Source organism: Sinohyriopsis cumingii, chromosome 16 (genome assembly GCF_028554795.1).
Source record: "Sinohyriopsis cumingii isolate HCF-2022 chromosome 16, ASM2855479v2, whole genome shotgun sequence".
Lineage (NCBI taxonomy): Eukaryota > Metazoa > Mollusca > Bivalvia > Unionida > Unionidae > Sinohyriopsis > Sinohyriopsis cumingii.
In genome coordinates this window covers 72,845,266-72,864,026 of record NC_142976.1, presented here as the reverse complement: position 1 = coordinate 72,864,026, position 18,761 = coordinate 72,845,266, and the positions used below count along the sequence as shown (strand labels likewise).

The window sequence follows — 18,761 nt, the reverse complement described above, 5'->3', positions numbered from 1 at the left end:
CGGAAGAATGAAATACACTGGTTGGTAAGTGCAGGAGTTTTTATTTGCAGTCGCATTAGGCTAGTATGTTTGATTCAACTGGGGCATATTGTGGGTGTTCGATAAAGTTAGAAGAAACCAATTTGACATTGGCCTAACACATTTCTGGATTTTTGCCGGCTTAGCGGTAAGACTTAAGAGAGTTTGTTTTTCTGTGTCCAGTGATCTGTATTGCCCGTGTTTCTGGAGCTCTATCAAATAGTTCGACTTGTGTGTGTGTGTGTATTCGGCTTTTGTTTGTGTTTGTGCGTGTGTTTGTGTGTGTGTGTGTGTGAATGCTTTGTATGGTGTTATCGGAGAGACCTTAGGTTGCTTTGAGTGACTTTCATTTTGTTATATAACTGCTGTAGTTCGATTTTTATAAGAACTCCTTCAGGCACAGTAGAAAACATAACGGGTTTCTTTCTAAAAGTAGTTCCTAGAGCGCGGAACCGCTCCGGTGTCCTAGTAGTTAGAGCGTCCGCCTGGTGTCAGGATAATGTGACGGGGGGGGGGGGGACATGATGTTACATGTCTGCGGCATGATGCCCCATTGCTAGACATCACAACATCATTTAATGAAAAACCTTCAAAATTCTCCAAAAATCCGATATCTTAGACAAAATCCCCCCCCCCCCAGCATCATACAAAAATGAATGTTACGAATTACGAAAATGTGAGCAAGTGTCGCAACAATAAAGAAAAACCCACAAAACGGAATAACATACCATAATTTGATCAAAGAGAGTGCCACGGCACAAACAAGTAAAACTTAAAGCACACAACACGAATTCACAAACCAACCCCCCCCCCCTTTTTATATATGCCAAGGCACATATAGTACAGATCCAATACATGCACTCATAATACAAAAACAAAAGACACTTATTATTTTTGGGGAAGTTAGATAGTAATAACTCTCAGAAATTTGACCAAGCTAAGCCATCCAAACATCAACAACACAAACAAAAAAAACAAAAAAAAAAAAAAAAATCTTACACAATATGGATGTATGACTCTGGCAAAGTCACTTTAACACTAAACCTTTACTGGAACAGGGAAGGAAATTAGCCCAGGGCTAAATAGCCTTTGGGGTAAAAGTACAACCCTAATTCTAAAGCTGATTGGTAGAAATCAGGCCCACTGTCAGCACGGACAAAGGGAAGAAAGTACACAAGTCAGCTTTCTAGGGATAATTTAAAAACTCAAAAGATTTGATGAATGAAAGAAAGATCAACCCTGCTAAAATTTAAAAAAAATTGCATTATTGTTTTTAAAACATCAACACGTACAGATCCTTGGGAAGACAGGGAAACGTATAGCATACACACTTTTAGAAAACCAGGGTGTCATTTCGAGGTCTCTAACCAGCCATATATACTGGGATGGGGCTATGGAATGTCAACAAAAACAAACTGCCACACTGCAGCCATCGTAGCGATATAACTGAAACGTTTTTAAAGCTACGAAAAAATAAATAATAAGCCTAGCGCATGGACACCGCGACTGATACATCAGGTCTGAGATAACCAGACTGAGATTGGAAAAGTAAGGTTAGCAAAACAGGTAGACTTCTCTGTCGCATCGGTGAGAAAGTAAGATATCTATAAATAAAATATGAAGGTAAACAAACGTAAAAGATCAAAAGAATCGATTAAAACTTTCTTATATCAACCGCATTACCTAAAAAAATGCTCAGCTTTTGTTGGATGGAATATCATTATCTTTTCTTGATGACATTGCATGGCGTAGCATCAATGTCTCACAGGGTTAAGTCGATGCACTCGAGAAGAATGTGTTACACTGGTCAGTTTAAGCTTGCAGACCACGCACTCTAATCGAGGTTCACATTTCAGGAGATACGCACGAGTTACGTATGCGTCTTGTACGCGTTTGGTTCACTACCACCTCATGCCGCTCTCCAATGATGGTGATCATATTAAGAAGCCTGATTTCTTTCCATATGTTTTCAAAGTGTATAGAACTTGTCTATTTATATAAAAGTTTAAGTCAGTTTGACCTCTTTCATTTCCTTCTTCACTTTATCTCACACACGGGTCACCAGACACATAATAAAGTTTATTATTCAAAGGCTGACGTCTCGCTTAATTACATCATCCTTCCGAGGACTTGCCTAAGTCAAAGGTTCAAAAGTTCAGTACGTAAAGCAGCTTTGCTTTCCCGCTCATCAATCGACACTTCCACGCTTGATCAACACAATTGAATTATTGACAAATTTGTTGCTTTTGGTTTTGTTGTTGTTGGTTTTTTTTTGTTGTTGTTGTTTATTTTAAATCTATAAATGCAAGGACAAAACACAACTCAATTTGATCACAAGAAAGTAAACAAATTTCAGTCAGGCCAATCTCGGAGAACATGGTTCGAAGCTAAAGGTTTTCTGATTGGCTACAATGCAAAGCAACTTGAAAGACCTCCGAACGTAAACATAGGTGGTTTATTCGGTCACACGATACCATTCTATAAGGAAAGACACGATTGTGTAACAGACCCGTATTCATACTTGGTTGAGCTTATTGCAGGCTATGCTTAAATGACTCTTCGGAGATATTTGTTTACTAAATCCAAATTTAAAGGTATTTTTAGTTTTCAAAGCATGACTTTGTAAGTGACAATACTTTTATATATTACTGAGAAAGAAAGTTGTTTCTGAGACTGTTGATTTGTTAATTGCAGTGGCGAACGTCTCCTGTTGATGAAGCGGAATTCAGCAAATATCATCTTAACAAATTTCAGCATGGCAGCATCAAAGAATACCGTGTTCAAGGAAAAAACTTTTGTGAACAAGGCGTACCTCCCAGATTCAGACGAAACTAAATTCAGTTCTAACAGTAGCAGTCGCGGCTCATCTAGTATTGACCAAAGCAACCATGTAAAGGCCAGAGAAAGAACTAGCGTAGGCAAACACTCTCAAGATGGACATAACTCGTCTGAAAAGAACGCGGAAAGTTCTGGAACTCAAATGAAGAAGTCCATTAATTTATTACATTGCACAGCTATTATGATTGCAGTGACTGGACATTCTTCAATATTTATATCACCGAATGCTATTTTAAAAACAACGGGTTCTGTTGGAGCATCATTGATTGTTTGGCTTGTGGGTGGTCTAATTAACTGGATGTTGGCATTATGCTTCGCGGAGCTAGGTACCATGCTACCCACAGCAGGTGGGCCTTATGCTTACGTCATGCGTACGTTTGGGCCTCTTCCAGGATTTCTAATAATGTGGGGATACGTTGTCCTCGCTGCTGGCCCTTTTTGGGCCTTTTTGGCCTATACTGCTGGATTATATATTTTGCAGCCTATTGAGGAAGTCTGCGGATGCAGTATTCCAGATTCAGCAGTGAAAATTCTATCAGGCTGGATTATGAGTGAGTAAATAATAATAATAATAATAATAATAATAACATTATTGTTGTTGTTGTTATTATTTAATAATAATAATAATAATAATAACATTATTGTTGTTGTTGTTATTATTTAATAATAATAAAAATAATAATAATAATAATAATAATAATAATATAGCTTCCTCAAAGTAATTGGAAATTGGACAAAGTAAATAACCATTTTATTTTTTCTGATGTCTTATAACTTAAAAAGTAATAGATTTTTTCCCCAAATTTTCCTAAATGTATTCAACAATCACAATAATTGAAATTAATCTGAAATAATATTTTAAGTTGTTTATGTCTTTCGCAAAAGGAATGGAGAGAGAGAGAGAGAGATTTACTCTAGGATGATTTTTTTTTTTGCTTCATTTTAGTCACGGTGGTTGCTCAATGTATTCAACAATCACAATATTTGAAATTAATCTGAAATAACATTTGAAGTTGTTTATGTCTTTCGCAAAAGGAAGAGAGAGAGAGAGAGAGAGAGAGAGAGAGAGAGAGTAACGTTGACAGTGGCATGATATTTTTTTGTTTCTTCATTTTAGTCACATTGGTTGCTCTAAACTGTGTCTACATGAAGTACGTCATAAAGATCCAGACATTTCTCTCGAGCACAAAATTACTAGCGCTTTTGATTCTTATTGGCGGAGGAATCGTAATGTTAGCAAAAGGTAAATTGAAGGGCATTAAATTACAAGGTTTTTCTCTCGAAAACACAAAGGAACCCCGATAACTCAGTAGTTATCGTCAAAGGCAAGGGACCAAAAGGGCGCGGGTTAAAACATGTTCATTGGATTAACACAGGCCATCTACCACCGTGTTATCCTTGAGCAAAACACCTTGCTACGGCTCGTCAAAAAGTAACTTTCACGTTTTGGTGTCAGATCTGTGTTAGTCGCAATTTGTAATACACGATAATCTGTAATTGATTGCTAATATACAACGCAATAAAAAAGATCGGATTTTTTAAATATGCGTTAGAGTTTTGAAATTGTAAAGAAATATTTTGTTGGAAATTTTTTTACCTCAAAATGATATGTTCTAGCTCATGATAGTGACGTTGCATGCCATTTTAAATTACATTCTAAAAAGTGGGTTATAATTACACAGGTAATGAGCTCACCTAACCCAATGGCCAAGTCAAATCATGGCATGATGGAGCTGTCTTCGTTGCATGTTGTGTGCCCTTCAACAATCGCTTGACCACGCTTTAGGTCATATTTCTGACCGGCTTTTGATTATGCTTGGAAGTTGGGTAATATCATCAACATCATGGACGAGTTCAATAATTGGCTATTGCCACTTTGTATGCAATATTTGTAAAATCTGGAATATAAACTTATTAGTATGATAGGAAGGAAGATTTACGTATGTGAATAAGGTGATCTTGGCGAGTTTGTTACTATTTTGGGGGCCATATTCCGGATCAGATTTTATTTATTTATTTATTTATTTATTTATTTATTTATTTAAAGTATTAGCGCACATTGGCTGGGGTACTAATAGAAATTCATCTTCAATTATATAGAACTTTTAATCGCTCCAAACTGGACAGTGGTTGTTTATGCCTTCTCACTGAACCGAACGAACCGCTTTTTATTACCTCGTAGATAAATGATTTCTATACGATGCGCCCTTAAATTAAGATCAAACCCTCTGAACCCTGCTTTTTCGTCTGTATTCCAACCCAAACATAAAACATTATACCAAAATAAACCAAATGCCGTAACAACCTTTGATATTAGAATATTATCCATCCTTGACAATACAATTATTGATCTTTCTAAGATCCAGAAGACTTACATCTCCGACCCCCCCCCCCCCCCCGGCAACTAAAGAAACCAAAATACTTGCAACGCTACACGATGGCAAATAAGTTATATACAAACCATTGCATCATCCACATCTCTTATCTGGAACTCCTCGCCAAATTTAAAAATTGCACAAGAAGTTACACTGAGCGATCAAATGACCAAGAGAAGGCTGCTGTAGCCTTCGTTAATGGAAATCACGCAACAAAAGTTCGCTTACCAAATGGTACATCTATTTTTGTCTTCAGCCGAAATCAAGCCAACCCTAAGAGGCTGGACTCTTTTCTACATAACCATCTGTAGTAAGGAGAATTGGTCATGCTTATAAAAGCCGCTCCTACATTTTAAACGGCGAAGACCCATCTGCCACGATCTCCAAACTCTGTTACTACAATGTTCAACACATGAAGCAACTTTCTGCTGCAATAAATGTGCCTTGCATTTTAAAATTCCTCAAAGAAGTAAACATCTATTCTAAGATTTAATTTTTATGTTACCACTTTGAGTTGTTGTTTTTTTTTTTTTGTTTTGTTTTGTTTTGTGTAACGTATATACTGTCGTTCGTACTAAATATATTTTTATCTAAATATTCATTGACACACACGATTTACCTTCCCTATTGATCGGGAAGTTACATATATTACCCTTACCATCTCATCGTTTTATTTTTAAATGTTTGATTTTATTATCGCTGGTCGATAATAAACCTTTAATCAGCTGTAAATAATCTACATATAACCTTTTCTATGGCACAAAATAGACGTACCGTGCTGGTACGTCGTAAAACCACAATCAATCAATCGATCAGGCAATCAGTCAACCAACCAACCAATCAATCAATCAATCAACCAATCAATCAGTATTTATTTATTTATTTATTAAAAGAATCTAAAGTTTCCTGTTACAGTATTATATTGCTAACCAACTGGTATTCCATGAAGTGTATGATTACTTGCCGCTCATTTGGTTTTCTTTCATTTTCTTTCCTAAGGTCAGACTGAGAGTTTTGTTGATCCATTTAAGGGCACAACAAAAGCACCTGGCCAATTTGCTGTTGCGGTCTTTTATTCTATCTTTTCGTACGGAGGGTGGTAAGTGACTTATCCATATTTACTGTCTGTCTGTATGCATGCAGGTAGGTAGGTAGACAGGAAGGTAGGTAAGAAGATGGTTTTTGATCAACCATGTATCTATAGATGTAGGTAGGTAGGTCGCGATAATATTCCTAATATATGACCATTCGTGCAGCATAGAACGTTCGAAAACCTTTCAAAGTACGACAGTATTCTAAATTAGGAATACTAAAGAAGAAATGTAACATGGGGCGTATACATTTCTAGAACCGTTTCACATCATGACTTTGACCAATCGGGTTTAAGGAGATGGTCCGCCCACTAATTACAAGAGCTATGACTTTAAGACGGTGTTTCATCTTTTTTTAAAAATCATGTTAATATAATGTTAATTGCCCGTATGATCTTTAAGTAAGTTATGAAAATGCAACAAAACTTGGATGAATGAAAATGAAATGTATAACTCACATTCCATTAGATTTAGATGTATATGATCAAAAAATGACTGCCCAGAATTTTAAAATTATATAAATGATATCATATATGAATGTAAAAATGAGTCTGTCATTATATGTGGGGGCTTTAATTTGGTTCAATAGCCAGAATTAGATTAAAATAAGTATGGAAATGTAAACAACCATAATGCTAGAAATGCACTATTAAGTATAAAAGAAAACTTTTAGCCTCATGTATCAATTAAATGCAGGATTAAATAAATAGAAGACGGTGAGAAACCAACCAGATAATACGCCACGAAGAAAACAGAAACTATGTGAACACACTAATTACAAAGTTAATTATAAATTACAATAAAATTATTACCGGTAAATTTTATATTATAGGTGAAGTAAAAAATAGTATTGTAATAATCGATATAATGAGGAAAAAGAGGTAGAATACATAGACTTAGAGGACCTTCTGAAAACTTCAGATTCCTAGGCTTAACCAAGAACAGAATTATTGAATTGTTTGAAAAGCATGGAAAATTGCAAAATCCCGGGATGAGATGGTTTCACAGATGAATTTGTTAGTCTTTTGGATTGACATTGGGGAATTTCTAATTAGAACAATTAATGAAGCATATGAAACTGGATCATTCTCAACTGTTCTGAGACAAGGCAGTATAACTTGCATACAGAATTTGGATGAACCTAGGCAGTAACTGAGGAACTGGCGTCCAAATTCTCTGCGTAATGCTGTATACAAATTAGCATCAAGATGAATTTCCAAAAGAATTAAGTCTGACGATCAAATTGGTTTTGTCAAACGAAGATACATTGGTGGAAACACGAGGATCGTATATGATGGTATGCACACTACAGAAGAGTTATAATTCCGATTGTATTATTATTCACTGATTTTGAAAAAGCATTTGATTCTGTTTCATGGAAATGTATTCATAATGTTCTAACACTTTTAAATTTGGACGAAGTATAGGGCACTATGCTCAAACTTTTCATCGTAATATCTCATCGGCATTTGTACAAAAATGTTGTTTTTTTCCTCAAAGTTTTTAAAACTTTCCACAGCTTGTCGACAGGGTGATCCAAAATCCACACATCTCTTCTTATTATGTGCAGAAATATGGTCCATTCTATTAAAAATAATAAAAATATAAAGGCATCAAGATAAAGGAAACAGAATATTTGCTGTCACAATTTGCAGATGACATTACTTTTATTCTTGATGGCTCAGTTAAATCCTTGGAAACCTCTGTTGAATGAAGCATTAAACTTCTTTGCACGGTCTTTCAGGCTGAAATTTAACATTGCCAAAACAAAAGCAGTTTGGATGGGAAGACGTACAGTGCAAAAACATTTCATCACAAGTTAAAATTACAGTGGGTGACTGAAGTAACATCACTGGGCATAAAGTTTTCGGTGGATTTGAATTAAATGGTTAAAATGAATGTTGAAAATAAAACAGAAATGATCAAATTTGTTTAAAACATTAGAAAAAGATATCCTTAACACCAGTAGGTAATCTAACAGTGTTGAAAACCTTATTTAGTACAAAGCTTAATACGAATTTCCTTGAATTTCAAAGTATGATTCATTATGTAAAGTCCTTATGTAGAAAGTTACAGTTAGATATAACGGCACTGGTCAGACCATTTATCCCTGTCCATTTATTAATTTTATTTTTAAACAATAAAGGATGTAAAACCTCGTTCAAATCACTTCTTGAAAAGGATGTTAAATCAATATATGTTAAAATAAATGGAATGAAAAGGGATATGCATGGATTAACTAGATTAGATGGGTTGAAAGTTTTTCTTATAGACCACTATAATCTGTAAAAAATATATCGCAATCAAATCTGAAAAGAAAGAAACATTTATGTTGATTTGGGAACAATGGGAACCATTATTCCACCAGTAACTAAGAATGATGTGTTATAATGCATGTTTAATAGCATCATGTTATAAATAACATATAATGTGTTTGTATTATAAGCTAATAGTTATCTCAAAAATATTTCACTGAGTCTATTTTGATGGTAAACAGAAACAAAGGACTATGATATCACCAAGTCTATGTCGCCTAGACGCTGTATGTTTGTATATTTGTCTGTCTTATAAGAGATTGTGTAATATATGAATGTTTGTGTGCACGTGTGCTTGCGTGTGTGTGTGTGTGTGTGTGTGTGTGTGTGTGTTATTTTTTCCTACACTACATGTATTGTCCCTAGATTATGTGAGACTGAAAGGTGACACTGGGATGGTTCCCCGACCCAACGGTCAACGTATTACGAGGACAATAAAAAAAAAGAAAACAAAAGCTAGATAATAACAGAAACACTGTAAATTCCTTTGATATATAGGAGATGTCAATTATAGTTCTTGAATCACTCATAACTTCGAGGTCAATCCCACGGATCATGCCTTAAAGCAGAGTGGTTCAGCTACAGAGCCGGGGGCGAAATATGGTCCGGGGGTCATTTGCTTGTGGCCCGCGCTTATACAATAAGTCAGTTCTATAATTATTGTAAAGTTACTATAATATATATTATGTATAGTCTACGACATTTATATTTTTGGGTCCATGTGACCCACAGTGTTGAAGATGTTTGACCTCCCGGCGTCTTAAAAGCATATTTTGTCTCGCAGAAATAATAGTCGAGGTAGTGCGAATATTAGTTAATAAGACAGCTTTATTCTGAAAATACATTTCATACGCCCCCCACCCCGGTTATTACCAGTCGTCAATGATCCTTTAAAGCGGATGGACGATATTTCATATCCGGGTTTGTGCGTCGCTAGGAGATAAAACAGGTTAACTTGTCATATAATCTCAAGGGATAACTACAATCAGCTTGGAAAGGTGTGCTATCTTTGGCGCACCTGCCGAATCCGTGACATTACTATATTAATCAAATAATTTAAGGCTATGAATAACCTCTCAAAACTACTCATATGGCCTGGCCGCAACATCCTGATATTGGACCAACAAATCTCTCTCTCTCTCTCTCTCTCTCATTTGAAAGCTGGATATAACTAAACGTCAGTCAATAATAAACCTAATTATAAATATAAGAAGGAGAGAGAGAGAGAGAGAGAGAGAGAGAGAGAGAGAAAAGATTCATTCAGTCCTATGAAACAACACTGCACGAATACAAAATTGCATTGAATTATCATAGAACAGATAATGAGCATAACAAAAAGTAAAGGAATGAACATTCACTTATTTCCTTAATTAGTGATCATTTGATAGACATTAAAAGTAGAAATATGCAAAATTCATAAGCACACGTCCACATAAATACATAGGGTAAATCACAACATCGCATTCATTTTGTTTAAACAGCATACCTGTAGTAGAGTTGTGTTATATAGCTAACAACAAATTTACGATTATTAAAGTTTATGCTGAAAATAACTTTTGCATATACTAAATACACGGACGACTGGAAATACAACCACATACAAGGTTAGAGGTATCACACCATATACATACAAATGAAGTTAAAATTTCAGCACATACAATGCAGGACATTACTGTCAGCATGAACGACTGTCTATGTTTTAGTTGCATAGGAACCGGTCGCTGTTTTGAATGCGAATTGATTTTACCAATATTCATATTTTGTTTTCGTCTTTTCTTACCCCTTTGTTGCTGTGTATAAACATTAGACCGCTAGGTAAATTATTCCAAAGTTGACAGAAGTATATGCCAAGGGCGCGCGCATGTGTGTGTGTGAGAGAGAGAGAGAGAGAGCAGTAATTACATTCAAACTAGCTGAATTAAATTAGTTACCGAGAGGTGTCGTTTAAAGTATTTTCTTCATTTTATCTTTTAGGCAGGTAATAACAAGCTTGACGGAAGAGGTCAAAAATCCGGGAAGGTAAATAATAATAATAATAATAATAATAATGACGATAATAATAATAATAATAATAATAATAATAATAATGAGGACGATAATAATAATAATAATAATAATAATGATAATAATATTAATAGGCATCCTCGTGATTTCCTCTATTGTGACAAATTATATTTAAAATGAAATTTTGAACTTGTTAATGCGACTTATATATATATATATATATATATATATATATATATATATATATATATATATAATTATGATATTTACTGATTAGCGTAACGTCGGACACATTTTTAAGTCTATTAATGTGCAAGGAACACATTATCTTTAGTTGTTATTTTTTTAAAGTGAGCTCTTTTGTTGTAGTTTTTATCTTGTTTATTTATCTGTTTATTTATTTATTTACAGAGATCTTCCACTTTCCTGCAACATTACATTTGTCATCGTGATTCTCAAATACATAATGACAAATGTTGCATATTTAGCCATTTTATCACCACAGGAAATCATCAACTCAAAAGCAGTGGCATTGGTAAGAAAGATCCGAATTTTAGGAGATGATTATTCTACCAACTTTTAGAAATTTCTTCTCAAATTGTTGACTTTCACAAAGTTTAAAAATTACAGAATGTACAGAAATTTCATTTAATGTACCATATTTTTGCAGAGAATATGAACATGCTCATAAAAGTTGAACAAATCGATATATATATATATATATATATATATATATATATATATATATATATATATATATATATATATGTGTGTGTGTGTGTGTGTGTGTGTGTGTGTGTGTGTTTTTGCGTTTGTATATATATATATATGTGTGTGTGTGTATATATATATATATATATATATATATATATATATATATATATATTGTTGTGTATGTATATTTGTATATTGACGCAGCTGTTTTCATCATTAATTTGGCAATTTATGCACTTGAAGTATGAATAATTCCAATATTATATAAAAGTAAAATTGTTTCTTCTTAACTTCAGTTGTCTATCCAGACTCTTTTCAAACCCATAGCTCCACTGATCTCTGCTTTTGTGGCCTTGACGTCTATTGGGGCTTTGAATGCTTCTATAATGGGACATTCCAGGTAATACACCTAACCTAACAGTTAACTTATATTTCCGAAATTCGCTGGGTTCGAAACCATGCAGGATATATGACTTTCTTTCAAGGGGTATTCACTTCGTAGTCAATCCTATATGTCATACCTAGAATGAATATCAATAGCTGCAGTCTGCTGCCGTTCGGATCACCTTGGTTATTTACAGAAGGTGATTGGGGATCTCGGCCCATTTCAGATTTGGTCTATACAAATGTTTGTTTAGAAATTATGGCTGTTAAGGTCGGCCCATTCTGGAATCGTCCATTCAAATGTTTTGTTGTTTTTTGTTTTGTGGTACCCAGGGCCGGCGCTACCATATAGGCAAACTAGGCAGCCGCCTAGGGCGCTGATTTCAGGGGGCGCATTTCTCCAAATCAACAACAGTTTTGAAAAAAAAAAAAAAAAAAAATCAGTTTTATTGAGGGTCGTTTTTTATCCTGGTTTATTTCATACAGGGACAAGTAATCGGGTAGATTCAGTCTGACCGAAACACCAGGCTGACCGGAACAAACAAAATTTTGAAACTGATATTTTCCGTAGGGGTGGGGGTGGGGTGGGGCGCCAGAATCTAACCTTGTCTAGGGCGCCAGATAGTCTGGCGCCGGCCCTGGTGGTACCTTACCGATGCCATGCGATCAACGAACGAGAAAATATTTAGTGGACTTGGGAAAGTACATAAAATTCAAACAGAAAACAACTGCTCTCCGAAAATTCTTAGGATGAATCGAAGCCTTACAAAGTAATACATGTACTTAACACATTAACATACGCTAGTAAATAAATACAAAACTTATAATTGTTTTATTCCGAAATTTATCTAAAAGCTGAATTTGGCCCGAATTTCTTTCCCAATATCCCAATGGCCACCACACTAGCAAAAACATGACACGTGTCAAACGTACGATTAAAGGTCAGAACAATTATTATAATTGTAATATTCAAAATTAATTTATGACAAATACGTTTGTCTTGTAAAACAATTAATAACATATTTTCATGAAAACATGCTGTTAATAACATTAAATTTGGAACAACATTTGCTCGGAAATTTATGTACATTCCTTACTGATGGAAACTTTCGACGTACCCGTACTGTGAACAAGTAGCGTGGTACACAGTATACTACCGGAATAAATACCGCGGTAATACCACGTACCTCTTGCGGCCAGTATAACTACAAGAAAATTCCGATAAGAACCACCGATCCATAGGAAGCTACTGGCAAACTTTCTCACATACCCACACTGGCCGAGCCCGAGACTCGAACCCACGTAGACAGAGGTGATCCGTAAATGATCTGCAAATGCGAGAGCTTTAAACAATGATCAGAAAATGCGAGAGCTTTAGACAATGATCCGTAAATGGGAGAGCTTAAGACCACTCAGCTTTCCGGGCCCTTCGTGTTGTCTGTTGAAGGATTCGACAAAAGATTGTTTAAAATAAAAAAGTGAGGCAAACGGCTAGCTTCTTTTGTAAATGAGCGTTTTGAGTAAAGCAATAAATAATAGCGAAACGGCCCTTGATCGTTTCATCAAACTGTCACCCAAAATGAAACTAATATATCAACGTATCAATGGGTACTGACCACTCTGTCGAGTGTTCCAGAGTCGTAACTGCAAAGCAGCATGCACTTTATCGTGATTCCTGTAACTTATGCTTTATGGCAACAAAGAGATCGTTATAAGGTATGTTACAATAATTGTTGGGTACCCACATTTTCTTTACAATGATAGTTACAATAATTTTTGCACAATGGCGAATTTTTTAAAACTGAATATGTCGGCAAATCTATTTTAAAACATACTTGAAATTCAGCCTTTGATTAAATTGTATTCAAACCTTTTGGCTTTATTTAACAAATCGAATGATAACTAGTTTCGGCGGTATCAATTGGTCAATGAAAAGTGTTTGTTCATTATATTCAATATTTAAAAAAAACAAATGAATATTTTTATCGGCAGGTGCTGCTTTTGATAAGATTATCACAAGGTTAAATATTAATAATGCGGAACGAATAAATACAGCAATAAATTAAACTGTATTTTCTTTTCAACTTTAGCAGGTGCGGATCCAGGAATGGGCGTGTGTTATTGTTTACTACGAAAATGTTGAAGACACAAGGTCTTTGCCAAACATTCGCCCGGTTATTCAGTAATTTGTATCCATTTTAGAATGAGAATGTCATTCAAGTATTCTCATGATTTTAGCATCTTGCTCCATGACCTTTATTGTTCGTTCTATCTTACGTATTATTGTGATAATCCTCTTGTAATAAAAACTTCTCGATTCGAGCAATCTGTTAATATTGTCAGATTTTAAAACTTCATTGACTTGAGCGATAACGTCGAGAGCGTCCAAATCAAAGCGTGAAAGGTTGGCATTACGCACTGATGCGTCCACATACAGGCAGTATACCACGAAACACAATGCGAATAAAGACCAATTTGTCCAAGTAAATTAGTCCAAATAATCGGACATGAAATTATTTCACGGTATAGTTTAAGCACAAGAATAATACCTAGGCATTGACTTTGGATATCGTCTCTTGGTGTGGTAATACCTATCATTCACTTGAAGTAAACATCAAACCTTGACCTTTCTCTTTACATTCTACTAAATACTGAACCAGGATACACTCGTTGTGTATTTGCTTATCACTCAGTTGAAGTAAACAAGAAAACAACACACTTTCACCTCTCCTTTACATTCTACTGCATACTGAACCAGGCATCGTCGCAAACTATGACGACGAAGTTGCTACGCTTTTTTATCACCCGGGGATAAAAGAGCGAGGCGGGTTTTTTCAGTGACTTGTAACGATGTGTACCAGGAATATAGTATATTGGTGTGCTAATACGTACCACTCAGTTTAAGTAAACAGCACACTATCCTTCACACAGATCTGACCGGCATTAGAAAATGCCACCCAAGCATTGAACTGGCCTTACAGTACTGGCAGTACACAGATTTTGGCAAAGGCATACGGAGTCGATTCTAAAATATTTAATTTGTGAAACATCTCTTTTACTTTTTATTGCCAGAACTTATTGTATAATATATACATGAAAATATTAACATGAGCATTTCACCAAAAAAACCTTTGTTATTGCTTTCACTACCACTTTTTATTTTGACATTACTCCTGCTACAAATACAGTGATGCACATGCAAAATGTGATGATCTGCCCTACTGACCGTGTCACAAAATCACGTGATTGCTAATATAAAGCTAGTCCTACATATAAGAACTTGACTCTGAAATTTATGTTTTGGGCGTGAGGGTCTTTCTGCCTAACTAACAGCGCTGTGTAGAGTGCTTTTTGATGTCTACTAACATCGTAATGAAAGTCAAATTTTCAGGAATATCTCATACAACTAGCAAAGCAACTAAAATAGCGGTGCTTTTCTACAAAGTAAAGTCATAATGTTTTAGTCAGACTCTACTTACTCTGACGTCTTTTCTGTAATAAATTCAAATTCTCACAAAAGAAATGGACCTGATTTCAAGTTTCGTTGGGCTACATTTCAGTTGACTGAAAGCGATGAAAGCCGGGATTGCCGAAATCAGCTTAAATAGAAATATTATTCTTAACGAAAAGAATAAAATTATATTATGCCTATTGGAACTGTAAAGCAACGTTTCGTTTCGTTCAAGAAACATCTCCGCCACATGAATCTACTTAAACATATTTCAGCATACCTCGACTACCGTCGCATTGCAACAAATTCAAATGTATGTCAACGGAACATGAAAATGCATCCATTTGCTATTGTCATGGTTTCATTCCGCCAGGATAAAGACAGTACAGTAATTATATTAATTACACATCAATTAGTGGAGGAGTGTCGATATATGCTGCCAAATGTGTGAGATATTCCTGAAACTTTGACTACTCGTTCCGATGTTGTTGACATCGGAACACGCTATGCAAGGTCATTATTTGGATAGTAAGACATAGCACTACAACAAAACTAACATGTGCTATGTCTTACATTGTAGGACTAATATAAAGTCAGAAGTAGATGTTGAAAAAAGTGAATACAAGCTATGTCGAGAGAGGGTTTTCCAGCTGCTAAGTAAAACATAGTTAAGAAAATAACTTATTAAATCAATGATGGAAAGTCCATTTCGTACTGGATAATTTCATATCAGAGGTGCGCGGTCGCGGTATTAACGGTATACCGGTTTACAGCGGTATTTTTTTTCTTTCTGGTGATACTTATCACAGTACTTTTTGCTATACTGTTACGTCGGTAGTTTCCGTCAGCAAGGAATGTACGGAAATTCCCGAGAAATCTTGGTACGACTTTTATATTAACGACTAGTTTTCATTATTCATGACAAAATTGTTTTCAAAAATGACCAATTTTTTTTTTTTTACAAAATGGTTGTATCTGTCCCTAATTAATTATGGCAAATATAATTATATTTATGACTCATTAATGAATTGCGAACAGATTCGTGTAAAACCCAAGTTTCAGACAAATTTCTGATTAAAAAACAAAAAGTCCACAAACAGAAACACACTTCATGATTTAGTCATTTACTAACGTATGTGAATGTGTAGAATGCATTTTTATTCTTTGTAAGATGGCGAATTATCCTACGATTTTCAGGAGCGCGCTTACCTTCTGTCTGAACTTTACGTAATTTCTCAAGTTCACTTAATATTTTCTCGTTTGTTGAGCAAGCGTGTTTAATGTTCCTCTCTGATAAATATCTTGCCCGGATGTTGGCATTCCACTCAAAGTTTATATGCCTATTTTATCGATAGTGTAGCTATAAAATTGCAGGTTTTAATATCAGCACAATGAGTTTCACATTATCAGCTATAGTGTAAGCTTAATCATCCCATTGAAGTTCCAGCTTTTAGGCCGCAACTTACATCACTGTTAACATACATATAGGAAATTAATTGACTGTAAGGTACTGGCCATTTGATTATCGGGGGTCGGGGCTATAATTTTCAACTGAGCTGAATTTTTTTTCTTTTATCTCAAGATAATTCATATTTTCTTTATAACATCATGGATATAATATGGTGTTATTTTGTCCTAATAACATCATGGATATTATATGGTGTTATTTTGTCCTAATAACATCATGGATATAATATGGTGTTATTTTGTCCTAATAACATCATGGATATAATATGGTGTTATTTTGTCCTAATAACATCATGGATATAATATGGTGTTATTTTGTCCTAATAACATCATGGATATAATATGGTGTTATTTTACTATAAATCAGAGCAAAATATCTTTTCCAGCTAGTGACAGGTATAATTAAACACAAAAGTGCCAGGTCCTTGACCCAGAACATTCAATTGTTTGATCCCTAATGTAATTGCGGTATACCGTGGTACGTATCGCGGTACGTCGATAAATAATGCGGTATACCACGTACATAAAAAAATGTTCTCTGTATCCAGCTCTGTTACATATGATGGTAGCATTTAATATTACAAGTTTGAAAGCTTGCTTAAAATAATTAATTTTGAAGGAAAAAAATTAGAAAACTAGTCAATGATAGAAATCTTGTAGACTATACCCACGTACAGAAGCCCGCAGAACGATTTTCATATTTGTTGATCTCGCCCACTGCCGGTCTGTTATTGCACATTCGATATTAAAACGTTTCTCTGGATAATGCTATCGCATGCTGTGTGCATCACAGAGGTTCGCTCTATTCCGCCTCTCTCCGCCCGCGCCTATTTGCATAAGAAAATCTTTTTTACTATATCCAACAGTATCATATTTTATAGACTTATGACTACTAAAGTTAACGAAGCTTTAACATTTTCATAAACCAGCGGGTTGTTAATAATGAGATGTCATGTGAAGCTGATCGATGGAAAAGGACTGATACATACAATTTTTCCCATGTTATATCATTTTAATAGGTCATTAGGATTTTTAAAAAAATACATTTTTAATGATTTCAGTTTTAATTCCTTCCTGACTTTTTGTGACCATGTATGCGTCCTAATGTTTTAGAATCACCATTGATGGTACTGGAGTACTTTCCCATCATTTTATAAAGAAAAGAAGAAATAAGATAGAATGAATAAAACTGACATTAATCTTTATTACATGTGCATCAGTTGTATGAAACTGACATATCGTACATCGTGTTATTATAACCCTTATACTGCAGTGGTTATGTCAAGAAACTCCAAGCAGCAGAGAGGGTGAACAGACCATAGAATTCCGACAAAACAAATAAAACAAACAAAATAAAATCATCTCGTAGAAAGGTCCAGATTTTTACAAATGAACTTTTCCTTGAGATGTTTTATTTCTGTTGAAACCAACCCCATCAATGAAACCCCAGTTCGAAATAGTAGCTGGAAAAAAAGTACTCTACGTGTTTATTTATTCTTGTTTATTTTTTTGACGACCAACGTTGGTAGGTACCCTCTCTGCTGCTATTAATTTACCACCATACCAAGTTTGATGAATATTTCTCAACGCGTTCTCGCTGTCGTTTCTCCTCATCTGTTTCATCTTTATTTGTTCTATGTTTCATGTAATATTCAAGTTCTGATGGTGGTTTTTCTATTTTTGGATTTATGTTCTTTCTGTGTTTATAATATATCATCAAACTTCTGTATCGATCTCCACCGCAATTTTTGCAAATCTGATATAATCCTCTAACGCCGTTGTTACATCCAACACAACTTTGTGGACCAGCATGAGGATTTTTCTTCATAAGATAATTATGTTTTTTACAATATTCTCCACGGCATTTTTTATCACGGTTCCTTGACGCAGCCACGCACAGTTGAATGATATCTTTTTAATTAAATTTAATTTTATCATCCAAATATTTTATCAAGACCCACACGATATCTTGTTCTTGGATCATGTAAATTTATTGTTATAAATCCGTGCGGAGTAGCTTGCGCTCGTGAAAAGAAATTTTTGAATTTAATTATATCCATGTCACCACCACACCAAGTTTGATGAATATTTCTAAGTGTGTGCG

The 18,761-nt window shown here is 34.9% G+C and overlaps 1 protein-coding gene across 1 annotated transcript in view; it reads left to right on the top strand.

Annotated features, from left to right (window-relative positions):
* The first annotated feature begins 2,610 nt into the window (after positions 1-2,610).
* LOC149780773 (cystine/glutamate transporter-like) overlaps positions 2,611-18,761 on the top strand; it is a 40,238-nt gene continuing 24,087 nt past the window's right edge. Inside the window, exons 1-6 of the mRNA XM_089936412.1 lie at positions 2,611-3,407; positions 3,974-4,099; positions 6,231-6,330; positions 10,612-10,656; positions 11,053-11,176; positions 11,652-11,755. Coding sequence (XP_089792538.1) covers positions 2,732-3,407; positions 3,974-4,099; positions 6,231-6,330; positions 10,612-10,656; positions 11,053-11,176; positions 11,652-11,755 — 1,175 coding nt within the window. The 5' untranslated portion in view covers positions 2,611-2,731. The remainder of the gene's footprint in view (positions 3,408-3,973; positions 4,100-6,230; positions 6,331-10,611; positions 10,657-11,052; positions 11,177-11,651; positions 11,756-18,761) is intronic.